Here is a 19,683-nt window from a genome sequence, read left to right as displayed (position 1 = left end):
TCTTCTGCAAAATCATGCCAGTGTAGACATAGCTCCTCAGGAATGCGTCCCTCCTGCCTGTGCTCCTTCCTTTTGTGTCTCTCTGCTCCCTCCCTTTCCATGATATGGCAAACACTCCCATTCCTAGCACTCCCAGTTGTCCAGGCACAACCAAACTCTGACCTTGGTTTATGTTAGGGTGAGAGGAAGCTGCAACTAAATTTGGTGCTGTAGCTCTTATGGTTTAGGAGGAGTTACTGAACAAAGGGACTCACAGAAGTTCAGGTAGACAGATTCCAGATAGATAGAGGAGGTGTATGGGGATAGATAGACAAAGAGAAAGGAGAGGTGGGATAGGTTGTGCCCATTGGGGGAGACCATCCTTGAGACAAAGCGTTTACAATCTAAATGATCAGATAGTCCAACATCGGGGCATTATTTCCACTTTACAAAGAGGAAACTGCAACTCGGAAGTCGAGTGACTTTCTGCAGCGCAGCGTGTGGTGTTGGATTCTTGTTGGGAGGGTTTTCTGCATGGGAGCATCTCGGGGTCTGTCTAACACCAGGTGCTGCTAACGCTGTGTCGGAAGTAAAAGACGTCTAGAGCCAAACCTTCATGTGGATACTTCTGTTGCAGGGTCACCTGCAGGCATCCCTGTCAGAGGCAGATCCTGTTTGGATTGGATTAGCATTTAACTCTTCCCAGGGGATGTGGACTTGGCTGGACGGTGCCCCTGTCCATAAAGAACTGTGAGTGTCTCCTGAGTGTTACTATTGCATGTGTGGAAGATGCCTGGCCATGTCATTTGATGGTTTAGGGCCTGCAGGGTGACCCATACCAGCTGTTCTGGGCCTTCTTGGAGGGGGAGAGGGAGGACTAGTTTTCGTCTTTGCTGGGCATCTGTCTCCAGGCTGGCCTGGATTCCCAAGGGAGGCGACACAGACTCACTGGAGTCCTGGCCACTGAACTCTACTCGCTCTGACAAAAGGCCGCCCCTGCCCAGAGAAGCTAGTTTAGCAGGGGAGAGGCTCCCAACCAATGAGACCACCTGTGGGGCTTGGAGGACAGGACAGAAGCTGACCTCTTGTTCTCCTCAGCCCGTCTAGATGTTCCGTTTTGCTTGTCTCGGGACGGGGGGATCAGGTATCATCTCAAAGCCCCTTCCAGTTCTACAGCCCTAGGGTTCAGATCTGGACAAGCTGAGGCCATTTGCACGTGGGGCAGAGGGATCCTGCCTTCCAAACTCACACAGACCCATCCTGACGTGGGGGGGAGTAAAAGGTCCCTTACAGGAGGCAGGCAGGGCTAGAATGTATCTGGAACTAACCTCGTGCTGGGTTTTTTTCTGCCTGTAGAAAGGGCCATGATCTACTGGTCCCCACTCGTCTATTTGAATGGATTGCACAGGGCAACCTTCCTAGGTGGAGTGTATTGAACTCATGACCCGTGTCTAGAAAGGAAAAAAAAAGTCCCACATGGAAGAGCTGCAACAGGCTCCTTAATCACACTAAACTGATGACGACTGTCTCCTTCACCTGGCAGGTTCCCAGTGTTGGGTCAGGGGGAAGCGAACAGCTGTGGAGTTCTAAGAAAGAGTAAGGTTGGTTTTGACACCTGCAGCGTTCCATTGCAATGGCTCTGCCAAAAAGCCGCCTTCCCGCTATAGACGGTGGCACCACCACTGGGGAGATCGAAGAGCCCAACGTCTCTGAAACCTCTGCCGTGTGTTACGGGCTCACAAAGCTGCCGATCCCTGGCTGGGTGCATCAGCCATAGCAGCTCCGGAGTCTACAGGGCGAGATCCCCAGCTGATGTTGATCTGCACTGTTGACATCTGTGGTTTTACTGGCCACTGGAGAGAAGCAAACTCGGTGACCCCCATGGCCCATCAGTGCCGCCCTTTTCTTCGTTCCAGACCACCGGAATAAAGAGGGACACACATCTCCCCCAGGGTGGTAAAGCCATGGAGCTAGTGCCCACAAAATGGAAATATTGTGAGTCCACATCATTGGCACACGGCTGGCGGGTTGTCACATTACCGAATTGGAGGGAAGCAACCAGATCGCTGCTTCACCCCTAGGTGGGGGTGTTGGCCCCAGAAATTGGTGTGGGGGGAGCCATGTGGTGTATTGAATGGGAGCTTATTGTTTGTTGATCTTATGTACGCTATTTATGTGAGTGTATAATGTCTATGTGTGTAGGTAGGAATCTGTAATCTGTGTGGAAGCTGAATATTTCTCTGAATGTGGTTAAGCATGGCTATGGACAGGCTGAGTAGTGAAGCCCTGTGGAACAATGGCTCTCAATGGGCTATGGACACACCCAAAGAATGGGGGCTGTCATCTGAGAGCAGCCAGCAGGGAACATAGAGATTGGCCTCTGACCAGGTGACTTGCTGCATACCAGAAGAGGCCAGGAAGGAGGTATAAAGAGGCCATGTGGTCGATGCCATTTTGTTCTCAGCTCAGCACTTCATCCCAGAGGCAGCATTGCAGGGATTGAAGAGCCCGGAAGACCTGTGAACCCATCCTGATCGTAGGATGTGCAACAAGGACTTTTAAACCAGCAGCTGTAACATCTCTGCTAGAGCCTGCATCGAGGACTGGGAGATTCGGTGCATGTAACGTACTATTCTTTAACAACCTTACTCTCATGCTTTTCTTTATTGTAATAATAAACCTTTAGATATATATTCTAAAGGTGATTTGTGGGTAAGATCCAGAGGGTAAATTGACCAGGGATCTGTGGCTGGTTTCTTGGAACCGGACAGAACTTGTTCGGGGTAGGTGGGATTGGGTGCTAGGACCCCCCACTTGTGTATGAGGCCCGGGGCCATCTGGGGCACAGATATTGCTGGGGTGTCAGAGGGGTTTTGCTCGTGAGGCTTCAGGCAGGCAGCTGAAGCGCTCTGTGAGACTGGTTTGTGGCCTGTTTGGAGAGGTCACCAGTCTGGGGACTGTAAGGAGCCCCGGATTTGAGCAATTCGCCCTGAGCGGACGCCCTCAGCTGTGCCCAGACACGGCCCGGTCTGTCACATGGGTTGAGGGCAAGAGCAGCATCCGGAGAGTTAGAACAGGCCTGGGGGCAGGTAGGGACCAGCCTTTCCACGCTTGGAGGCCCCTCTCCTGCCCCATCCCTCTCACCAAGTTCCCTCTTATCTCTCTGCCCTCTATTCCAAGGCAACTTCTACACTTCCAGCCTCTCCTTGTCCCTGTTTCCAACCCCCTCTTCCTTTTATACCCTGCTGCCCCTGGCCATATGTCCTGTTAACCCTTTCCTGGCTATGGCATCTTTTCCCTGTTGCACACCCCAGCTGTGTGGCCTGGATGTGAGCCTGGACATGGCTTTGGGGAAATAAAACTTCCGTGAAAATGTTGTGTTGCTGCAAAGAAAATTTTTATTTCATATCATATAGTGAGATATAACCACCTGCCTGAGATCAGGGTCACCTTGTGCCTGGATGCGCACGCACACAAGGAGGGAGTTCACAGCACATAAGGCATGTGTGGCAAGTCCCCAAGTTTGAACCCCTGATCTTCTTAAAGCTGCAGATTCCAGAAGCAGGTTTTCAGTACAACAGTGTAGATGAGCCCAGAGTATCCCTGGACTCTGTCTGTCAGGGGCTAGGAATAGACAACAGGAGAGGGATCACTTGATGATTCCCTGTGCTGTTCACTCCCTCTGGGGCACCTGCCATTGGCCAGTGTGTGCCGACAGGACACTGGGCCGCATGCAGAGTCAGGGCAGTGCTTAGTTTGTGTTGGGAGGCACCAGCACCTCTGGGCTTGCAGCATCCACGAGGTGTACAGGTAGTTCAGAATAGGAAACCTAATCCGAACTACCTAGTCTGTGCCGCGTGTAGCCATGGGCACGGAGTCCGAACTAGTGGGGATTTAAAAATGGCGGCACCCGGCAAGATGCAAATGAAGCCCGGGAAATTCAAATCCCGGGCTTCATTTGCAACTCCGGTTGCCCACATTAACCACCTTAGTTCGAACTAGGGTGGCAGTGTAGACATACCCCCAGGGAGGGCGCAGGAGTGATTTCTGCCACCCAGGTATCCTTGGTGTGTTTTGACTGGATTCCCCACCAATGGGAGTGGTAGCAGTGCTGCTACTCTCAGGGTCTTGGGTTGAGAGCTGGTGGTTTATAACGTCTCACCTGTGTAAGTTGGGGGTCTTTGACTGTGGCACAGGGAACGCTGGGATGTCTAAGGGGTTTTGCTTGGGAGACTTCTTGCTGGCCTGAGTGGCTGTTGAGGTGTCCGTGTGACTGGTTGGTGCCTTAGGCTGTGTCTAGACTTCATCCCCCTGCCAACAGAGGGATGCAAATCAAGCACTTTGGAAGTGCAAGTAAGCCTGGGATTTAAATATCCCAGGCTTCATTTGCATAGTCACGTTGGGACACTGTGCCAATCAAGCGTCCTTCTGAAAGTAAAAGTGAAGTCTAGCCGTGGCTCTGCTGACAGGAGGCAGCTTTTTTGGAAGATCCTGTACTCTTCATTTTTTGAGAGACTCCAGTTTTGGGCTGTAAGTAGCCCTGGCTCTGGGCAATTTGCTCTGATCTGACCCTCACAGCAGTACCTGGACCAACCCAGTATGTTACAGGTGTCCATGCCGATGGCGCAGCGAATGTAGCAGGAAACTGGTGACTGTCGTGGGATCTGCTCCTGTTGGCTGCGTGCGGCCTCTTCTGGTCACTCCCTTCCTGGCCCTTCCTCAGTGCACACTAGGCTTGCTGCAGATCCACTTCTTCGTTGTCAGGCAACTCGAGGATGAGACTTGTATGCTGTCCATATATGCACAGTCTGCGCCTTCTGTCACATTAAACCTGCAAAAGGGAGACCAGCGGGGGGCAGCGAGTCAGTTGGTGCTGGGCTGGGCAGAGAGCAGGGACGTCGGACACAGCTCAGGGGCTGACGAGATTTCCCTTTCCTGGCCCAACACAAGTCTCCGCCCTGGAGGGAGAGAATCTAGAGGGGGAGCTTTAACATGGGCCCCAATGGGTATGAGTCTGGGGATTTGCGGATAACAGGGGCTCAGGTCAGGGGGATAAGATTGATGACAGGCTCAGGGTTGCTGTGTGAGGGGTGCAGGAGTGTTATGATGCTGCAGCCAGATGGGAGCTGGGCCCCAACTGGGGCCTTGTTGGCCAGGCGTCATTTTTAAATCAAGTAACATGTGACATCCAACAAAAAGGTTTCAATGTTATTTTTATTTATGGCAGGGGTGGGGAACCTTTTTTGGGTTGGGGGCCACTGAGTTTGGGTGAAGGAGGCAGCTGGGACCTGGGGTACAGGAGTTTGGATTGTGACCTAGGGCTGGAGTGGGTTGTGCTCTGGGGCAGGGTCTGGGAGGGGGTTTGGGTTCAGTAGTGGGGCAGGGATTGGAGTAGGAAGGCAGACAGGTGTAAGGGGAGGGAGGGGCTGGGGTGCCAGAGGCAGGCTCTGGCCAGGACACTTACCAGCCAGACTCCCGGCCAGTAGCCCAGCATGTTTCTCAGGAGCCTGCCCTGCCCCCACACAGGCTGCGTGGCCCTGTGCTCTGTGACTAAGAGCCCGATGGGTGTGAGGAGTAATGGTTTGTGCACTGCCAGTTTTTAAAAAAGGCAGCTCCCATTGGCCAGAAACTGGCCAATAGGATTGTGATGGGGGCGGGAGCAGTCACGAAGCACCACTCCCCTTCCCTCCTGGCTCAGTTTGTGAAAAACAAATGGTCCCACTGCTGCTTTTATGAGCGGCGTGTGGGGGTACGGCAAGCAGGGGACGATGCCTGAAGCTTCCTCTGCCCCCGCAGGCTGGATCTGGTGGCGTGGACCACGCAGGGTGTTTTGCCCAGGCCTGCTGCAGGGTGGGGGGGCTAAGGGGCGAGCTGGACTAGAGCTTCAAAAGTGCCCATCTGGCTCCCTACTGAGCCATGTTTGGCTTGGGAGCCAAAGGTTGTGGATCCCCGAACTAGGCATTTCCGCGCCTGCACAACCTGGCTAAAGGGGGGTGTCTCTTCGCTTATGCCCTGGAGGCTTAGCGCAGTGTGGTTGCTGCTGCAGCTGTCCTGGGTGGGTCAGTGTTACAGGTGAAAAGTACAAACAGGATTTTTTTAGTACAACGCTTGTTTGTTCTGAGCGTGTCTAGTTGCCCAGGAAGCAGATTTAGAGTCAGTGAGAACTAACATGGAGACGTCCCAGACAGAAAGCAGGACTCACAGCTTGTTGAATTCTGTCCCATTCACCCACTTCCAGGGCTGGCCTTCTCCTTCCTTCCGCAGGCCGATCCAGTGGCTGTTGGGTCCCTTATGGCGCTTCAGGAAAGTCTTTAAAACAAGGAGATTACATGAGTTTGGCCTGGTTAGAAGCATTTCCAGTAGGGTTGCCAGATGATATAACCAAAAATACCAAACCCACCCCCTCCAAAAAAGACCACCGGGGGGGGGGGGGGGGGAATTCTGTTGAGGGAAAAAAAGGGGGGGGCAGACCAAAGTTGTTGAGCCCCCAGCCTGACCCTTTAAGAAACATTTTTGAGGCTTTTTGGCCCTCACAGGCTGCCAGTGGCTTCCTGCCATCTTGCCTCCCTGTGCCGGGCCGGACAGCTACTCTGCAGAGCCCGGTAAGCGCGGGATTTTTGCCCCTTGGCTGGGGAAGACAAAAAAATGGAAGTACTGGACATTTTAGGTGAATGTTTTTACTGGACCAGAGGCAAAAATACCGGACTGTCCAGTTCAATACCGGACACATGGCAACCCTAATTTCCAGGGGGCCCATTTCCCGATGATTCAGCTCTGCTAAACTTCTCCCCGCATGCTACCTGGAACCGTGGGAGCAGTAGAGAGAAACTCCATAGGGAAAGGGGAGAAGCTCTGTACAGCCCAGAGGATGGTCCGTGCAAAAGTTTCCACACCAAATGGGCTTTTTGCCCCCATTGGAAAATGCCACCTTAGTGACACTGAAACATTTTCCAAATTGAGCAGTTTCAACAAATTGACCATTTTGCAAACCCGTCCTCCCAAAAAACCCCCCCAGTCTCCTGCTGTGATTTGGGGATCTGAACATTTTGTTTCAAACTGATTGGGTTTGACCCCGAGCTGCACGTCCTCCCATCTGGGGCGCCCCCTCCTGTCCAAACATGACATTGCAGGCACTTCCCCTTTGGTCATGCTGGCAGCTGCCTCTCTGGGCCCACATGTCCTCCTGGCTCCCCCTTGGCTGCCTAACCAAGGCACATCCAGGGTTAAACCCCTTCCAGGGGCAGTGTGAACAAGGCCCAATAAAGATTCAAAGAAGCCTTCAAATGCACAGCCCTTGCCCCCTCCCTTGTTGTGTCCTGCCCCTCGGACATGCGGCCAGGAGCCCTCTCGCCGCTGTGCCTTCTCCCTGGCCCAGCCCCTCCCATCACCACCGCAAAACCATTTTTTTCCACACTTGCCAGCAAACCTCACCAGCTCCTGCAGGGAATCGATCCCAGTCACGGAGGTGCCCAGGGCCAAGCACTGGCTCCGACTGAAGTCCCAGTTCCCTTCGGTCTCAGAGAAATAGTAGCATTTCCGCTGGTAGCCAACCCAGCTGTCGGGGCAGCTGGGCGTATAGCGACGAGACGCTACCACTGCAAACAAGAAAGCACCGTGGGGTGAGGGATCTGTCCCCACTGTCCTCGGGGGCTGGGGCTCCACAGCCAGGCAGCAGGAAACCCCCAAGTGTAAAGGCCGGTGCCTTCCTTGGGGCCTGCTCAAGGAAGGTCCCCAGGGACTGGCCCTGCTGTGTCCAAGGGGAACATGGAGAAACAATCCCCTCAGAGCCAGGCCTCATTCAGAGCTTGGGCAATTGCTGGAGGGGGGTGAGGGGTGGTTAAAAATGAAACCTTTGAATGGGTATCCCTGCCCCTGATTTCAGGGGTGCTCTGGGAGGGGAGCTGGGACTCCTGGTTCTAACCCTGGTTTTAGGATGACAGTGGGGACTAGTGGCTAGAGTCAGGGGGCTGGAAGGCAGGACTCCTGGGTCTGTCTGCAGCCTCAGGAGGTGTGAGGGGCCTGGGGGCGAGGCGGGGTGGCTTGGAGTCAGGAGTCCTATTTTCTTTCCCTAGCTCTGGGAGAGGACCGGGATGCCCTGGGTTGGGCGGGGACGGGGATGTGGTCTGGGAGTCAGGACTGATGGGTTCTATCCCCAGTTCGCTTGATTTCAGTCGAGCCAGTGGCAAAGTGACTCCCCGGTGCCTCAGTTTCCCCTTCTATACAATGGCGGGACAATGACCCCAGCATTAATAGGGCTGCAAGGAGGGTGCAGACCCCCTGCTGTGCCAGCCGGGCAAAGATTTAACAGAGGGACCAGTCGTTCCCTTGGCTGTAGTGAAGAGGCCAGTTGGCAGCAGCTGCTGTAGTAGGATGTGGAGAGCACTCACTGTGGGGGAGGTTTCTGCCAGACCCCCAGAGGGAAAAGGCAGGAGGAGGGGAAGGTGGGGGTAGGGAGGAGCAGGTGGGTTTAAGCTGCTTAAACAGAGGGGCCCTGGGCCAGAGCCCAGAGGAGAGGGGATGTGGGCCCCTCCCTCATGGCGGGATCACTAGGAACCCCCTCCCCCACACACACACATCTGAGAGTGAGGGAACTGAGGCAGAGGCCCTTTGGGGAGCGGGACGCACAGGGGGTGAGATGACACGTGATCTGGAGCTGCGGGAGGACACAGCAGGGAGTCCCACAGGGAGCTTAGGGGGCTGGGCCCTTACATGGGGAGGTTTGTTCAGCACCTTTCAGCTCACCCTGGAAGGGGGCAGGACGGAGGTGACCCAGCCGACCCCAGAAGCTGGCAACGGTGGCAGAGAAACAGACGGACCCTTGCGGTGCCCCCCGGCACGAGGGGGAGCTGCGGCCAGGAGCTCTGGGGATCCAGCTTTATGGGCTGGCTGAGGGGCTGCTTAATGTGGCAAATTGTCCCAGGATCTCCCTCCCCCCCATTGCCCCGAGCGTTGCAGGGGGCGGGAACTCTAGGGCTGGGCTGTGACAGCTCCCGGGGAAGGGGAAACCCAGAGACCAAGGCCGGCAGGGCTGGAAACTCACCTGCCAGAGCTACCACCAGGGAGAGGATGAGGGCGACAAGGAGGACGCTACACATCAAGCATTTGACTGTGACTTTACAGGGTAAGAGAGAGCGAAAAGCATCATGGGCAGACCCTGGAAGGGAAAGACCGTTGTTAGTGCCAGGCTGCCCTGGGAATCCCTCTGTCTGCCTCACACAGCACCAGGGGGAGAGTCGTTGGCAGTGGGGCTTGAACTCTCGGTTTCAGCTCATCTCCCTGGCTTGCTTCCAGCCCAGAAGCTGCAGCAGACTCATGTCTACACCTCACCCGGCCACTAGAGGGCCTGTGTTAGCCTGGCTGGGCTTGGGGTAACAGGCTACTGAATTCCTCCAGCCCCTGCTCCCTCTGTAGCCCTCCCTCCCCCGCCCCCGTGAGCAGGGGCAAGGGGCTCCCAGCAGGGAAAATGTCTCCCACTTGCCTTCTCTCTGCAGCCTCTGCCCTCTGGATCCTCTGTCCTAGACCCATGAAGAAAGTGTCACATGAACGGTTTTGAAATCGGCATCCACAGAAACACCCTATTGCAGGCCTGCACAACCTATGGTCTGCGGGCCACATGTGACCTGCAGGGGCTCAGTGTGCGGCCCGTGTGAATGTGAATACTAAAACACATCGCATTTTTAAAAGCAGCAGGGACAGGGAGGGGAGAAGATCTCGTCAGTTTCAGCAGCAGCCTGTCACCTGCAGATCCACACGGAGGTAATTGACTAACAACACAACAGCACTTCTTTAAACAGCTGCCTTCCCCTGGTTTTCCTGCCTTTTTAGGCTAGAGATGCAAATTACACATACACCAGAGAGAGAGAGAGAGAGAGAGAGTGAAGAGGAGGAGAAAGAGAAGCTCTCACCCCCTCTCCTCCGCTGTCACTTGCAGGCCAGCGGCTGGGTTTCCCCAGCTGGCTTATCGCTGGTGGCTGCCTTCCTGCAAAATGGTGGAGGGTTCACCACTCACCACACCGTTCCCTGCTGACCCTCCTCCCCATGGATGCAGTGCGGGTCCTGGCAGACCCATCACAGGGGCATAATCTGAATAAAAACAAGCAATGTTCTTCCCTGACTGATGATCATTTGGAAGACATTATGAAAATATCCACTTCAAATATGACCCCCGAATACAACAAGCTTGTTGCCGAAAAGCGATGTAATATCTCTCATTAAGTTTGCAAAGTAATTAGGAAAAGTACAAATGTTTTCTTTCAACGGAACAGATGTTTTTTCCATGATTCATAAATAAAAATTAAAATAATTTTAAAAATTATTTGTTTGAATTAATTGAAATTTTTTAAATAAAGTATCAACCCCCACCTCACAAACCGAGCCTTGTGGCCCGCAGCTGTTTTCTTTGGAGTAATATGGCCCTTGCTGTTTTACGAGTTGTGCAGGCCTGCCCTAATGTCCGTCCTCCCGCCATGCGTGGGGGTTGAACCTGGGACCTCTGGCTCTACAGGTGCCACAGCCTGAGTTATAGGGGTAGAACCACTAGCAGAGAAAGCAGTAGCAGACTCGTCCATCTTGGACACAACCCCGCCCCTACAGACTCTGCAGTGGGTCGAGTCAGTACAACCGGCTATCTCAGGCCAGACGAGTTAGAACAGGGGCACCCAACCTATCCAAACGTCCTCCTTCACTCAGCACTCCTGTAGACTCAGGCAGAGAGGCTGCAAGGTAGCACCTCCCCCACCCCTTGCAATGCTGCCAGCAGCCAGTGGGGGGCGCTGCAGGCCAGAAAGGAAAACATCCCTTTAAGATGCATGTGACATGAGAAGGGCTTTAGATGTCCAAGATGCCTGGCTGGAGCGTCCTTCTCACATGCTCCGGGTGTAAATGATGATCAGATCTGGGGTCAGGAAGGAATTTTCCATCAGGCCAGGTGCCTTGGGGGAGGTAGGTCGTGTCTCCCTGTGCACATGGGCTGTGTGGGGCCTGTTGGGACCCTCTCAACACATTTCACAAGGTTCAATGGTGCCACCATGAGATCTTCTGAATCTAGTGCGCTGCCCGATGCCCCAATGGCAGTGTCCTGTCTGACCCCAAACCCCCAGCACTGACACTAAGATCATCCCCCACCCACTCCACTGGGCCGATTCTTCAAATGTCAGAAAATCAGCTCTTGATGCAGGTCACATTCTCACACCTGAGACATGGCCAGCGGTAAAGAGGCCAGTAAAAAACCCAAAAAATCCTTCACAGATGCCCTCCAATCCCACATGAAGAGTGTGATGTTGACACACCCATGCAAAAACAAAGCCCTTGATCAATCCGAATGGAAAAAGGAGGCCGGTTTGTCGAGATCCAGCAGCAGAAATGGAGAAAGGGGAAAGGAGACAAGAAGACTCCACAGCCCAACCCAACAATCCGCATCCTCCTCTTCCATTGGCCCCACTGGGACAAGAATTGTGGGTCTTGGATTTGCATCATTAGCTCCCTGCAGATCCACCTGTGACGAGTGACCGTTTTATTGGGAGACAATTAGTCTGGAAAACCGAGGGAACTCCAAGCTCTCTGGTGTTGCAGAAGACAAAGGGGAGATGGGTTTCCAGGTGGACAGCCTGAAACTAGGGTACCACTGAGCCCTCTGCCTTCCTCACCCGGGCTCCCTCTCAGCTCAGTGATGCTTGGACAAGCTGCAAACCTCTCCAGGCCCTGCACTTACAGCCATCCAAAGGCAGGGACACGCCCAGCTGCAGTGACAGGAATGTTTTCACCAGACACTCACGAGCCAGCAATATACAGGCACCAACCAGTTCTCCCACTATTCTGTGAGGTCTGTGAGTCTGCACAACCGTTGCCCAGACAGGTTTTGGGGGGTTTTCCAGCTGGATTTTAACACTGAACTAACTGTGAGACTCCAGGGCTGCACCATCTTTCCCTAGTTGGGCGCCTGAGCCATGAGAGTTCATTCCCCAGCCTGCCCCTCCCTCAGTGTGGAGAGGACATTGGTAACCTGAGCTGGAACGTCCTGAGCACTGCAATGAAAACTCACCGTTTTAGGGAAATAAAAAAGAATTGTAACTACAGAAAGACGAATTTCACCTGCTTATAAGTAGCAAGTGGAAAGAGCCAATTTGGTCACCTGGGAAATATAAGTGAACCCAAAACCTGAGTTCTATAAATGAGACGGAGCCGGTGTCTGACCCTGATAAATGGCTGCCCCATTGCTGCCCCTGAAATGCTGCTTGTGGGTTTTCCCAACTTCACTCCATATTCCAGTAACACACTCAACGAAAAACTCCATAACCTCCCGCTCAGTGACAGCATTTACAGTCCAGCAGGATATTCATGTTCCACACATCGGACCTTTCAGAATGGTCCCTGCCAAGGCACTTTGTACAAACAGGCCATAAGTCTGTGACCTGGTGAGAGAGACTCATGGAGCTGAGGCCAGAAGGAGCCCTCACAGCATTTAGTCTAATCTGTACCTCACAGACCAGGCCCTCATCCACAGTGTCCTACACGAGAGCCAATAACGTGTGCTGCACTCGAGCTGGGCGTGCGGGGTTTGGGCATGAAGGGCTGGGGGGACATTTACTTGTCATCACATGCCCTGCCACTCCTAGGCACCATGCTGTTCCCATTGGAATCCAGCCAATGGGAACAGCGGGGAAAGTCTCCAGACAGTGCGTCCATGCACTGTAGTTCCTCCAGCTTGGGGAGGGGAAACGGCAGCACATAGAGCTGCTTCTGGCTCCGTTTCTTCCCCATGAGCCAGATCGTACATTGAGGCTTGGGACTTTCTCCCCCTCCCCCAGTTTGTGGTGGTGGGGAGAAATGAGGCTGGAACACTAGGACAAGCTCCCTGCTGTGGGTAGAGGGACGGAGGGAGAAATGGGGCTGAGCTTGAGCCATAAACCACCTAGAAGGCAGACACGGACCATGAGTGCGATCTGCAGATCGCAGTTTGAGAACCACTGGGTACGGGCAGCGCTCTAGGCAGGTAACACCCACTTATGCTATTAGAGCTGGAGATATTGGGTTCAGTCCCAGTAATCCAACCAGGAACTTTGTTACAAGCAGTGAATAGAAGAAGGTAAAAACAGCCACACTGGGGCACCTGATATTGGCCACTGATGGCAGACAGGACTCTGGGCTGGATGGATCTTTGGTCTGACCCAGTGTGGCCGTTCTTATGACATCAGTGATGTGCACCCAGAGACACCACCTCTCCACTCAACTCCCCTTGCCCCAGCGTCGTTGTGAGAGTTCAGCTCTGGCCCCAAAGCCCCTTCCAGAATTTGCATTTTCTATGATGCTCATGAGTGGCTCTGCGCTTGGTAATAAGGCCCCTTCGGGCAGATCTTGTTCCCACCTGGAGCAGAGACGCTGTCTAGAAATGCCCTTCCCCTGGCCTTCGGGCCCACATTGCCAGAGGGTGGAAAGGTTGCAGGAGCCAAAACCCAAGGCACGCTTCTATGTTACACCCACAGCCATCCCCATGTGCAAGAACCAGTCGGGCAGCTCCAAGCTCCAGTTACTCAGCTGGCCCCACCCACTGTGCCATCACATGTACACACGCGAGGTTGAGGGCAGGCACAACCATTGCCCAGACAGGTTTTGGGGGAGTTGCCAGCTGGGCTTTAAAGCTAAACAAACTTGGCCCTCGGCTTTTCCCCCTTCACCCTGCCCGAGGTGCCATCTCCCATGGGGTCAAGTGTCCTCCCGGTGCCAATGACTCATCTATCTCCCTCCATCCAAACCCAAGTCTTCTCCTGCTCTCAGTGGCATTGCGGTACCAGTGGCGGGTGGTACAGAAATTAGGGGCGAATGCAGAGGACCCTGTTGTGGTGACCAAGACCCAGCACGATGGAACTGAGGCTGGATCTGGGACCAACCACCTTTTCTCCTCCCCACCCTCTTTGGAAAGTTTGGGTCCCTCTCTGTGACTCAATGATCCTCCCCCTTCAACCTTTCCTCGTGGCATTTGTACTTGGTGGTTACCCGGCTTTGCTCCTTTCTCTGCATCTTCGAGTGAAAGCCACTCCTCCTGACTGTCTTTCTTCCGCTTCTCTGTCTCTGACCCTCCAGGGGAGCTCTGGGACATGGTTCAATCTGATGAGTTCTTCAGCACTGGGTGCAGCCTTATCCCAGACTGGGCGCCCGTCCAGTCAGCCCATCAAAGTGTCCCGGCAGCAGCAGCCTGGGGCTCTGTACAAAACAGCCAAGAGTTTTACAGGTGGTGACTTCCGCAAAAAGGTTTGTTCTGTGACCCTTCCTCCGCCCCACTCACCCCCTCCACATTCGTCCCTTTCAGCAACTGCTTGCATCCTGCTGGGCCCCTAGACGATGGGCACTATGGAGAGAGGTCTGTCTGTAGCATTGCTACTTCAACCAATCACTGAATTAGATAAATCTATGAAGGGTCATTCCATCAATGGCTATTAGCCAGCATAGGCAGGGATGGTGTCCTTAGCCCGTTTGTCTGGAAATGGGCGACAGGGGGTCACTTGATGATGTTCACTCCCTGGGGCATTTGGCATTGGCCTCTGTCAGCAGAGAGGATACTGGGCTGGATGGACCTTTGGTCTCACCCAGCGTGGCCATTCGTATACTTACAGAGCCTAGCACAATGGGGCCCAGGCCTTTGATTGGATTCCTAAGATAAATCAGTAACAATGTGATTGAAGAGCTAACGAGCATTATGGGGATCGTTTGTCATTCATCCTCTGGTTCATGGCTACATCACTCTGAACGATGCGTAAATTACTAATAAACCTTCCTTTCTCCCCCGTGTTGTCAATTTAGATTGTAAGCTCTTTGGGGCAGGGACTGCCTTTTCACATAAGAACGGCCACACTGGATCAGACCAAAGGTCCTTATAGCCCAGCGTCCTGTCATCTTATAGTGGCCAATGCCAGATGCCCCAGAGGGAGTGAACACAACAGGTAATCATCACGTGACCCTTCCCTTGTCACCCATTTCCAGACAAAGAGAGGCCAGGGACATCCCTACCCATCCTGGCTAATAGTCATCAATAGACCTAACCTCTATGAACGTATCTAGTTCTCTTTTGAACCCTGTTAAATCCTGGTCTGTACAACATCTTCCGGCAAGGAGTTCCGCAGTTTCACTGTGTGCTGCATGAAGAAAAACTTCCTTTTGTTTGTTTGAAACCTGCTACCTATTAATTTCATTTTGTGTCCCCTGGTTCATATATTGTGGGAATAAATAACTTTTCCTTATTCCCTTTTTCCACACCACTCATGATTTTATAGACCTCTATCATATTCCCCCTTAGTCTCCTCTTTCCTAAGTGGAAAAGTTCCAGTCTTTTTCATGTCTCTTCATGTGGCATTCCAAACCCCTCATCATTTTTGTTGCCCTTTTCTGAACCTTTCCCAATGTCAATAGATCTTTTTTGGGGTGAGGTGACATCTGTGGGCCTAGCATGGTTTTATAGAGATGAGATCACCTCCTTCACCCTGCGCCCTGGATTTAAAAAGCCAGCTCCCAAGTGGCCAGAGAAGCTAGCAAACCAGGGGAGGTGATGTGAAATCCAGATGCACCCAAGCTCTCTAGACAAAGGTTGTTCCTGGCCCCCGCCACCTCCAGCCATGCACAGGAACAAACAAACAAAACACCCCAAGAGTAAAAATAATGCAGGCAGAAGCCCTGGGCCATCACCCAAACCCTCTGCACCCCCTTTAGCCAGGTCACAGCTCTGTCCCAGATCCTGCACCCCCTCCTAGAGCCCTTCCCCCTGACCACAATCCTCTCCTGCACCCATATCCCCCCGCCTCAGACTCTGCACCCTAATCCACTGTCCCAGATCACAACCCCCTCCTTTACCCAAACCCCACACCTCCTCTTGCACCCCAGACTCCTACCCCAAGCTCCCTACAGCACACAACTTCTATCCCAGACCCAAAACCCCCTCAGTGGAAATGTGGCCCTTGAGCACTTGCCAAAATCTTGGAGGGGCCCCCGCATTAAAATGATTGCCCACCCCTGTCCTAGCCCCCTGACCTGAGCCCCCCAACACACCACAAAACTCCCTGCCCTGACTTCTGCATCCCTATATCCCTCACACTGCTGCCTTGAGTTCTCCTCCCCCTGCCCTGATGTCTGCACCCCCCCATCCCCTTCCTGAGCCCCCACAGCCACCCCAACTCCTGCTCGGAGGCACCTGCACCCCATCCCTTTCTTATTTGTCATATCACAGACCGCCAGCTGTCCTGAGTGCCCCTCCCTTTTACAGGGAGTTTGCAACACAACTGTATCTGTACGACATGTAAGTTACTTTCTTTCACCCCTGGGAGAGACTCTAGATGGTCCTGGTTTCTCTGTGGGTGGGTCCTAGGGAAGGCACATGAACCGACGTAGGGGGCAGCCACCAGTTACCCGGCAAGGAGCCGGAAGAGGCTGCAAGAACACAGACATGAAAGCTGCCTCCATCTTGTTTTACATTCTCACTTCCTCTCCCAAGCAGGCAAATTAGAAAGAGTCTGGTAGCCCCGTGTTGCAGGAAGGCCAGGACTAGAAAGAGACGAGGAACAACGATCTCTTCTTCCCCCAGCATTTTGCTCCACATCTCTCAAGGCCCCTTCCAGTCCTGTGAGCCTACAGCAACCCATGCAATGGAGAAAGTGGAGTCATAGCCCTCCCTGGGAATCCTGCTCTGAAGCAAAAAAGGGGACAGGGCGGGGAATTTGTCAGTGCTGCCGATTCTCATGAATCTGTCCCAAGGCTGGTGATAGTTAAAGACCTTTTCATCCCCCCTCAAAGCCCCGACTGGCTGGTAGATGCTAGGGCACTATAAATGTCGTACGACAGCAACAACGGCCAGGGAACCGCAGGGGTTTTGCTAGGGAAAAGAAAACGTTTTTCACCTTTGTAGTTGGAGCTTGAAGAGACGGAAGCTCAAAAAGGGAAGGAAAAGGCCCAACATTCATTCTCTCACTCACTCTGCCGCGTTTCCCACGCCACAGGGGATGAGATGTTCCGACTTTATACCCAATATTCGGGCGTTTCTTTGTCTTGTACAGATGCCTCCAACCCTCCCTCTCCCAGTCACCTGACTCGATTTTTCACACTTGCTGTCTGGTTTTGTCCATCTCTGCTCCTGACAGTGTCATTTCTGGCACCTGCCCGACTTTGGAAAATTCAGCAGCGTGTAATGAGGGAAGAGTCAAACAGAAACTTATCTACAAAATGCCCTCTCCCCCCTCCACTCCTCCCCCCCCCCCCCCCCCCCCGCTCCCACCTTCTGTTAATTATTCTTGGTTCTGAACTTCCAACACTCCGGTCATCCAAAGAAGTGAGCTGTGCCCACGAAAGCTCATGATCCCAGCTACGTTTGTTTATTAAGCGCTACCAGACCTTTGCTTGTTTTTGAAACAGAACCCAGTCTGCCCTTAGTGGCTCCCTCCCGTTTATTCTCCTCTCGTGGCCTCGGCTGGCCCTTCATTCGCGAAGTGTGGGGCCTCCACCCAGCCCTGACCCCTCTGAGCAGCGATGGAGCCCCTGATCTTAGTGCTGCCCCAAGCCCTGGCTTACAGAGGAAGATACAAACTGTCCTCCCTCCCCCAAGCCAGGCACCAACTTACATTTGCTGCAGCAAACCAGCCCTTCCTGGTAGCGACTGTTTTTTCCAGCAGGGACCTAATTCACTCAGAGCAAAGAGCAGTTAGTCTCGTGTGCAAACTGAAAGCAATAAAAATACCAGGGCTGAATCGGTCTGTGACTTGACTCCTCCCTGGGATGCGGGGCCCTCCAACAGTCTGGAGCGTGCGGATGCTGAGGGCCACTGAACCACACTGGAAATGAGCCCTGTGTGCAGAAGGGGATTAAGGATTTGGGGGCTCTGGGCCAGAGCAAGTGGGGGGCCCTGTGTAACCCCCCTGCTGCAGTCTCCTCCTGGAGGTTCTGCTGGGGAAATGGATTGGGGGGCGCAGGGGTCTCTGCCAAAGGTGCCAGGCAGGCTGAGTGAAGAAACCTCCATGCCCAGCTGGTGAAGGAGTTGGGGCACCGGGTGCCCATTTCTCCAGGGATCCTCCAGTTTGCTGGGGCCCCATCGGCCCAGTGGCTAATCTGCAACCGTGTGTCTATGATGGGAACTGCTTCAAGCCAGCGAGTGCAACAGTGTCCCCCAGCACGGCCCGGTCCCCTAGCCAACAGCCCTCGTGATTTTGAGCCCTGCGCCTGACACGCTGCCCAGAGCGGGGGGGGGGGAGGGGGGGTGAGGTGAGCGTGGGCGGGACTTGAGTTCAGGGCAGCACTTGGGGATGTCACAGGAGCTAACTCAGCTGCAGCCCTTCGGAGAGAGGCACAAACCTTCCCCCTGGGAGAGACAAAGAGTCTGTGTCAGTGTCACAGCCGCTGCTGCGGTTCCCTCGGGAGAATACATTTTGTTCTGTGCACAGAGACAGGTGTGAACGTGCACCACCAGTAGAAACGCAGGCTGCCCCCTGCGGGCACTTGGCTAATCCGATGGGGGCACCTGCACCTCTCCTGGGTGGCTGCGCGAGCGCTCAGCTTATGGGGAGCATGGCCTGGGGGGATCCCTGGTGCCCCATGGAGTTAAACCCTGAGTCCTGCTTCCTCCCCACCCGCCAGCGCTGCAGGACGGGATCCGAGAGCCACCGACCCTGCAAGCCTAAAGCCCAGGGCAGGGGGAAGCTCTGAGCATCGGGAAGAAGCCCCCAGCCCTGCAGGGCTAAAGTCTCGTTTCCCACCCGCCCATCTGGTGTCTGTCGCCCAGCGCCCACCCTGGGGTTTGTGCAGCGTGTGAGGGAAGGGGGCGGCTCAGAAAGAAAAGGGTTGAAAACCCCGTCCCTGGGCACAGGGGGTATCTCCTCCCCTCAGGGGGACAGGCTCCCCGCCAGCCCACACAGCACAGGAAGGGGGAGTCATGTCCCAGTCTGCAATCCCTTTGCTCTGCACACCCTGGAAAGGCCCCACAGGCAGCAGCAGCTGGGTGTGGAGGAGGGGAAACAGCGCGGGAGACACGTGATTTCTTGTAAATGGCTCTGCCCAGAACAGGAAACCGTTTGGGGTTGTTGTGAGAGGCGCTGGCTGAGGACGGGGAGGGACTAAGGGAGGCGTCTGAACTGGCTGGTGCAGAGGGGAGGAGCAGGAGATCCCAGGCCCCTGAATCCCTCTCCCATATAAACACACTGTGGAGGGAAATGGGGTTTCCACAGCTCCCCCCGACCCAGCCTTGGGGACAAGGCAAGCGCTGAGGGCGCGTTGCTGGGGACAAAGTCCCTTGCGAGGCAGGACAGGCCGGACCAACGCTGCCACCGTGGGACAGACCCACCCCCTCGGACCAGCTGCCTGGGGGGGGTCTGCGCAGGCTGCTCCCTTATCCCCTGTCCATGAGCCAGGCCCCGGCTTCCCCGATCCAGCAGCAGCTTTCTCTATAGCTTGGCCCGGTCTCCCCCGGCCACTTGGTGTCCGGCTCTGGGTCTCCCGGGTGGTCGTGGCCAGAGAGTTTGAGGCAGTTTCTGGGTCTCACACCCCCTCGGGCACGGCAAGGAGAGGGTGGCGGAGGCTCTGCCTACACGTGGGGGCTGCCTGGCCCTGCCATCGGTCTCTGGCCTCCTGCGGTCCATGGGGTTGCCGTGGCAATGAGCATCTTTCTGCCACTCGCTATGGGTTGGACCTGCCTGGTCCCGCACCCTTGGGACCTGACTGGTCCCGGATGAGGGATTT

The 19,683-nt window shown here is 54.4% G+C and overlaps 1 protein-coding gene across 4 annotated transcripts; it reads right to left on the bottom strand.

The window, feature by feature from the left end:
• Window positions 1–3,354: 3,354 nt before the first annotated feature.
• On the bottom strand, window positions 3,355–17,734 carry LOC102461789 (C-type lectin domain family 2 member B-like). 4 transcript variants are annotated; one of them, XM_075914188.1, is made up of 7 exons: window positions 17,577–17,652; window positions 17,045–17,122; window positions 13,972–14,178; window positions 9,020–9,133; window positions 7,411–7,574; window positions 6,182–6,288; window positions 3,355–4,810 (listed from the first exon to the last, which is right to left on the bottom strand). In XM_075914188.1, the coding sequence occupies exons 3-7, from the start codon at window positions 14,072–14,074 to the stop codon at window positions 4,699–4,701; spliced, it is 600 nt and encodes a 199-aa protein (XP_075770303.1). In that variant the 5' UTR covers window positions 14,075–14,178; window positions 17,045–17,122; window positions 17,577–17,652; the 3' UTR covers window positions 3,355–4,698. The 4 variants fall into 4 exon arrangements, with proteins under 4 accessions (XP_075770303.1, XP_075770302.1, XP_075770304.1 ...); XM_075914187.1 differs by lacking the exon at window positions 17,045–17,122 and having other exon boundaries at window positions 17,577–17,734; XM_075914189.1 differs by lacking the exons at window positions 17,045–17,122; window positions 17,577–17,652 and adding an exon at window positions 16,860–16,997.
• Window positions 17,735–19,683: the final 1,949 nt, after the last annotated feature.

Source organism: Pelodiscus sinensis, chromosome 32, assembly GCF_049634645.1.
Source record: "Pelodiscus sinensis isolate JC-2024 chromosome 32, ASM4963464v1, whole genome shotgun sequence".
In the NCBI taxonomy this organism is placed as follows: domain Eukaryota; kingdom Metazoa; phylum Chordata; order Testudines; family Trionychidae; genus Pelodiscus; species Pelodiscus sinensis.
The sequence above is the reverse complement of the archived record's forward strand: the minus strand, read 5'-3'. Positions and strand labels throughout refer to the sequence as shown.